General features: G+C 37.6%; 1 protein-coding gene across 1 annotated transcript in view; it reads right to left on the reverse strand.

Moving 5' to 3' along the window:
* LOC123312927 (multidrug resistance-associated protein 1-like) overlaps nt 1-3,587 on the reverse strand; it is a 38,897-nt gene extending 35,310 nt beyond the window's left edge. The window contains exon 1 of the mRNA XM_044897516.1: nt 3,285-3,587. Coding sequence (XP_044753451.1) covers nt 3,285-3,329 — 45 coding nt within the window. The 5' untranslated portion in view covers nt 3,330-3,587. The remainder of the gene's footprint in view (nt 1-3,284) is intronic.
* Nucleotides 3,588-7,420: the final 3,833 nt, after the last annotated feature.

Consider the following 7,420-nt stretch of genomic DNA (forward strand, 5'->3'; position numbering starts at 1 on the left):
TACCGAAAGATCTTGGACAACGCAGCAAAAGTTTAGGTGGCCGAGTTTTTTTTGCCGGTCAGTGTATATTTCAGCTTAATGTTTCCACTATCAGAATGATTGTGAATGAAGAGAACGAGGAAGAATTTATTTCACGTGGGAGACCCAAAAATGTGGTGTGGCATTTGAAGACTTTATTTTAGGGTGGACGAACGCAAAAAGTTACTACAGTGTGATTTTTCGATTAATGTCATCGTAGAATAAGTTCCAAAAAACTAAGTTTTCTGTTTTTCATTTGACTTTTCCTATACATTGTGAATGTCTTGAGGGATCAATAATAATTTAAAGACAATACTAGGTCGAAGATTGTAGAGAAAAATTCGTCTAATCCCTGGATGGACAACAAAATTCGTAGCATGATTCGACATAAACGAAGACTATGGCAGAGGTATGTGAGACGGAAGACACAGAATGCTTATGATGAACACCGAAAATACTCTTATTTTATGTCAGCGGCGATCGATGGGGCCAAGAGGCGATTCGAGGATGGAATAGTGTCGTCCGGGAGTAGAAAGATATTCTTCAAGTATGTACGTTCCTTCTTTAAAACGAAAACATCTACACCAATAGTGAGAGGAACCGATGGCGTCACTTGCTCTAGCCCTGAGAAATCAGCTGATGTTTTGGCAGAGTCCTTCGCTGCATCGTTCACGGATGAACCGGATGGACCATGTCCGGAGGTCGGGTGTGGGCGTTGTCCGTTCGATTTGGATTCAGTTCATTTCACCCCTGAGTCAGTGAAGCACCAACTTCTTGCTTTAAAGACTGACTCATCCCCTGGTATGGACGGCATTACTGCTGAGATTCTGAAAAGGTGTGCAACTTTATTATGTGAACCATTGGCTGCGATCTTCAATGCATCCTTTCGATCTGGGCGGTTGCCTTCTTCCTGGTTGTGTGCGTCTGTCACTCCTGTCTTCAAGAGGGGTGACAAACTGTGCCCTAATAACTATCGTCTTATAAACTTGACTTCCGTCGCTTCGAATGTATGCGAACGTTTGATAGCAGCTGATATGACCAAATTTTTGCTGGAGAAAAGCATTCTTCCCGATACTCAACATGGATTTTTGCCGGGTCGCTCTGTCATTACCAACTTGCTGCAGAGTATGGACCAATGGACCAAGGCTCTCGATAGCGGTATACCCACTGACATCATTTACCTCGACTTTTCAAAGGCCTTTGACCGTGTTCCACATAGACGTCTCCTTTCCAAGCTTGAGCACTTTGGGATCAGAGGACAATTGTTGAGGCTGATTGAGGCTTTTCTCCGGGAAAGGAGTTTCTCTGTAAGGGTATCAAACAGCTTCTCCTTCCTAGACCTGTGACCAGCGGTGTGCCCCAGGGAACAGTTCTGGGCCCTCTTCTCTTCTTGGTCTACACAGCCGATTTACCTCGAAGTTTGAGATCACCTTGTTTCCAATTTGCGGACGACACAAAAATTTTTAACAACCCCATCTCTAACTATGATCTGCTCCAGGAGGACCTGAATATTCTCTCCGACTGGTCCAGGAATTGGTTGCTTCCACTGAACCTTGGAAAGTGTGTAGTTCTTCACATTGGCAAGCAAAACCCGAAACATCATTACTTTCTGGATGGACATCAGCTAGCTACGACGGAGTCACCTGAGGACTTAGGATTGACCATCACACCTGATTTGAGTTGGTCTCCTCATGTAAATAAGGTAACATCCAGAGCAAGGAGCCTCGTCTTTATGATCTCGAAGTGTTTCCGAGGTTGTTCTCCCACTGTCTGTTGTAGCTTATACAAGACTTATATAAGACCAATCCTCGAATTTGCTGGCCCAGCCTGGTGCCCTTTCCTAAAGGCTGACATGGAGCAGTTGGAGGCGGTACAGCGTTGGGTTACTCGCATTGCTTATGGTCCCATCCGTCCTGTATATGAAGAGAGACTCCATATCTTCGGTTTAACCTCATTTCAGGATCGCCGACTGAGAGGTGATCTCATATTAAGCTTCCGGGCAATCAATAAATATGACTGGTCTAAACCTATCATCACTTTTCGATTTCCCGCAACACTAATAACTTACGAGAACACCGGTACAAGTTGATGAAAGAAAACTTCAGGACTACCCAACGACAAAACTTCCTGTCCAATAGAATTTTTTCAACCTGGAACGGTTTGCCTGCGAACGTGGTTTGTGCTCCCAGTGTGAAAGCCTTCAAAAATGGATTCGATTCGGGAAGATTTCGCCCACATGTTTCCTGACTGAGTGATTGAATTCGTATTACTGCACTGTGTCCATTTTTTATTTCTGTTTCTGAGCTTGAAAGGCATAGCCTCAGCTCTTGTTATTTAATTAATAATAATAATAATATATAATTCTCATTATATCAAAGTATTAAAAATTAAAAATAGACATCTATAGATATATGACCCAGTTGTCCTGTCGATTGTTAATTTTTATGAAATTATTGTTTAAAGAGGCTTTAACGTAGAACGAAAAACATAGCGCAGATTTTCAACCTAAAAATATTTTGACAAGCGGCATAAGCTCACATTTTCGAACAGTGTGGAATGTGTCAAATTTCCATGGCAAACCAAGTGATTTTATAAAAGGGAATGGAGTATACCTACATCTGAAAAAATTGTAGATGTGCGATCAATGCATCATGCTACAGTGTTTACGGCTGCCCTCTCGGATTTAAATGTAGTTGCCGCCATCTTGATAATGGCTAGCCGAAAGAGTTGATTAAAACAGTGATATATATTCAAGCTTCTTCGAGGTATTTCGCAGCGCAAAAATGAATTGGACATAAGTTCCCGAATGTATATCTACCCTCTCTCTTTTGGGAGAATGTAAAAGATTCCAACTCATTCAGGAACCTGTACAGAAAATTTGCTTTAAGTAATGAATTATCGTATGCTCTGCTTGCTCTGAAGGCGCGAATTCGACTAGAATATCAAAATTTCATTTCTATAGCATGCTGAACTACATCGAGATCCTCGCTAAATAAACCCCATGTGCACCACATTATAATAGCGATTTACAATTCACAATATGAGTTACTTCAAAATCAAAAGCGATCATGAGGTCATATTCACTGTGTTCCGCCCTCAATTCCTACAGAATTTAATGCAATTAATTCGCATGAATTATAATTGAATTTTTTTGTCGTATTTTCAGCCCCCAAGAAGTTGCTTCCGAAGAATAGATACTTCATAATGAAATGTAGTTTTAATTTTGAAAACTTTATATTTTGCATTTATTATTTCTATCTACTCACCCAGAACGCTGAACCACAGAAATTATCCAACCACTCAATCTTCATTTTCACCTAATATTCAAGTATCCAATTTCACTCTAGAATCAATTTTTTCGAAACAGATTCCACACTGATCAGCCTACCCACCATTGTTCCACAAAGTTCTACTATGAATTGAAAAACGTCTCTTTAATGATGTAAAGGGGAACACAGGAAAACACTACATATTATCATAATATTGAGTACTGTAAGTAGCAAACTGAATCAAAAGCCTTGGATCGTTGACTTCGATATCTTTTCTGATTTGACAAGTACTAGAAAAATTGGTTGACCTCTGCAGCGAGCACATGATTATATAGACTAATCAATAGAAAAGGAAAGGATCAATTCGGAAAATCAAAGAATAAGTACTCGAGATAAAGAGATAATATTACTCCACCACAAATATTTAAAGAACGAAAATGAATCGATTGGATTCCTCATTATCGCACTCCATTTAGGTATAAACATTTCGATTTCTATTCATTGCAATTCAGATGCAAATATTTCAGTGCCTCGTTAAAAGCCAAAATACTGCATTTTCATGCTTAATGATTCATCGTCAGTTGAAACTGAATTCCAAATTTTCTTATTCTTCACTTGTATATTATCTGTTGCTGTACATTAAAAACGGTTGCTATAAATACACTCATATCGCCCCAGGGCATTTTTAGGGGGCGTTATGGATCATAACGAAATTATTTAATTCGCAGAATTTTGATACTAACATGGATGACAACAACAAGATTTTGCTTGGTTAAGATTAAAAGTGGAGTTTTCAAATTTTCCGGAAAAATTATGTGATCGTGAATCTTCGGATTTGTTCGAAACCTCAGAAGCAAAAATATGACCACAAGTACTTGCGAGTTCTTTCATAAGAAAACCCCTAGAAAATTCAACTGAATTCACAATCATTGCTGATACTTTGTTTTAAAAGAAAATGCTCTGTTCTATGTAACCTTCCGCCACAGATGCACTCTTCCATATTCTGTGCTTTTTCAAAGTTTTGTGGTCCTTAAGTGGACTTGATTAACCTTCAGCAAATTGGTCACTAAAATACGATTTCTCTATATCCATTTATTTTCTACAACTCGCTTTACATCTGTCAGAAAGCCAATGACACGCATGCGTCGCCAGCTCTGGTGCGAGACTTGCTGGATCCGTTTCTCTCACTTCACGGCCGCCTGGCGGGATCACTGAGGCTCCACTGTTGATATTTACTGGTAGGTGATTTTTTCCTAGTTTTGAGATAATGCTCCTACAGTTTCATACGATGCACCGGTCTCAGTTAAAAGAGTTGCCGAAGTCCTTCTCGACCAGTGTCCTGTATATACATTTGCATGATCGAATTTCAAGTATTTCGCAAACATCTAAGCCATACTTTCCTATGTTATTTCTCCAACAGGTTCTGACAAGCCTCAAAACTCCTATTTTTTCTTCCTCTACTAAATCCTTTCGACATAGGTACCGTTAATAATAGACACTTTCACTAGTTCATCTCTCCTTAGTCCTTCCAAAACAGCCATTATTAAAACTACTTTAGGTAATAGATGAATTTCATCAGGAGTCAGGAGTCTCATTGATAAATGTATGTATATCTTGATCTGCTGTCGAAACCTTGGATTTTTCCGGAATATATCCTTGAGATTTCATTTTTAAATACGCTATTAGCCGAAGAAATGGGAAATATTGATATTTTCATTGGCTATCGGAGTAGATTTCAAGATAAATTTTGTCCTGCAGAATATTTCGTCCACAATGTCGCAGGACAAAATTCATAACATAACATAAGGCATATCTAAGGGTCTTGGAACTGAGGACTTTCTTCAAATAGTACCTATGCGTTAATGCTGTTATGTAGTCGCCACAACGTTCGCCAAATTTAAATCCCATTGAATGAATGTATCTTCTTGAAACTCTGACAACGGCAATCGAAGAATTGAGGTGCCACAGGTAGACATTGGCCATATCAGCTACGTGGTCAGCTAATAGTTTTTTCTCTTTCGGATTACATGCTCATTTAATTTCGAAGCTTCTTCAAAGTTCAAATCATATGAAAGAACATTGTTAACATTTCAGAATTGTCGTTAAATGAATGTTTTGTAGAATTTTCTGTTCTATTGAAAACAACAAATTTTCAATAGAAAAAGCTTTCGTTGTTTGTAGCAAAAATAGGTGATTCATCAGCGATCCTTGAATCAGTTCAGATTGAGTACCTAGTCAATAGGAATATAATCTTTTTATGAAGTGTTTCAGAAAATACCCACTCCAATTCCAGACGCACAGCGTTCTGATAATAAAACTAATCTTTAGTAAAACTTCGATCACTTCTCACGGTTTTCTACTATCAGAGAAAAAAGCAATAGTTTTTAGAACTCAATCAAGACTATGGAGATCACCATGCATGTATTTTATTACTTATCATTTATGAATGTTGTGAATGTCAATACAGAGACTACAGAGTTACCTTTAAAAAAATTCCCTTCATTTCATTCAACATTTAATTAGAGGTTCAATAGAAGAATTTTCTCATTGAGCTTCCAGAAATGAGGAGAAATGGCAATTCTCAAAAATACATAACTTTAGTTCAAACAAAAATATCGTTGAGTTAAACGAACCGATTACGAGTTTTTGCTCTCGTCTCGCAGTGGCTCTCGCAGTACCTTGAATATTTGGATAATGAGGGAATTTGGTTCCGAAATTGAAACTCTGGAATCCTTTCTTCTTATTCATATCACCATTCTTATTTTTTTTTCATACAAGATTTCGAGAGCACGAAAAAATAAGTTTGAGGCTTTCAGTATCCTTATTTGAAACACAAGCCCGTGGTCTTTGATATATAAGTATTTCATATTTCATTTATTTGTGCGTTCACTGCAATTGAATGGACCGTAAAGTGATGCAGCTGTAGCCTAAACAAATGATAATACGATTTAACTGAGTTGGGATCTTGCGTTTTGCAGCAAAACCCCCTTGCAGCCCATAAATTGGTGAAATGAGACTATTCACTACATTTTAGTTAGCCTTCAATGGCTTCAATGATAATATACATGGTGATTTATAACTATTTGGACATACATTAATGATTTAAATAGAGTGATAGGAACAAAAATGCCTGTGGGAAAAATACAAGGTGTTGATTTGAACGACGGCATATTGTAATGTAAAAGCAAAAACAATTCACCCGAAGAAATATTATTTAGTTAGAATGCTGTTGATAGTCCGAGATGTGAGTGTGGTGCAGAAAAAAAGACTATAGACCCTTTTTTGAGATGGGTTACGAATTTCAAAATTATTTAATGAGAAATATGTAATTCAATATCCCTCTCGTTTTATCATTCTTTTTTGTATTCAGAATATTCTCACTTCATCAACCATCATAGTAGAAAGATAGGGAAAGAAGTTTTTGGATTTTGTTCGAATTAGGAGATGTCCTTCAATATACCTAATAATTTAAGCTTATTATAATTTATAAATAAAAAATAATAGCACAGCTGAACCCATCCGCATTCCGCATTGTGTATGTAGAAGGCTTTATATAATTGTTTCTTCAAATTTCAATTTTCATATTCTTAAATTTTTCATGGTATTATAACGTAAACTTCAGAATGAAATCGATTGAAATCGAAAATTAAAAAATCTTTGTGGAGTCGCTCTATAGATATTCATTTCACAAGTTTAAAAGAATCACCACTATTAGGTATAATAATACTTCCGAAGGCTAAAATTTGAGAAAATTACTCTGTAGAGATTAACTAGAATGTGCGTTATAATAATTATTTATGATTTAAGCATTCCACTTCCATAAAACGTTATGAACGACGTGTAGTGTCATGTCGTGGCGTGGGCATCACTACCGAAAATGCTGGAAACGCACTAGGTGCAACATTTTGTTGGGACACGTTGCGAAATTTTGCGAGTTGCTTTTCCAGTATCAGATGGGGCCGCACGTACCTGTAGCAACACGACTTTGAAACGTTGCGAGACATTGCGAGATGTTTCGCAACAAAATTCGTAGGTGCTCTACCGTAAGTTGGAAATTATCGAAATCAGCGATTTGTTTCGAAATGTTGTGAGCTCCTCCTTCATTTCGGAATCAAATGGGATGAAACGCAGTA

This window comes from Coccinella septempunctata, chromosome 5 (genome assembly GCF_907165205.1).
Source record: "Coccinella septempunctata chromosome 5, icCocSept1.1, whole genome shotgun sequence".
Lineage (NCBI taxonomy): Eukaryota > Metazoa > Arthropoda > Insecta > Coleoptera > Coccinellidae > Coccinella > Coccinella septempunctata.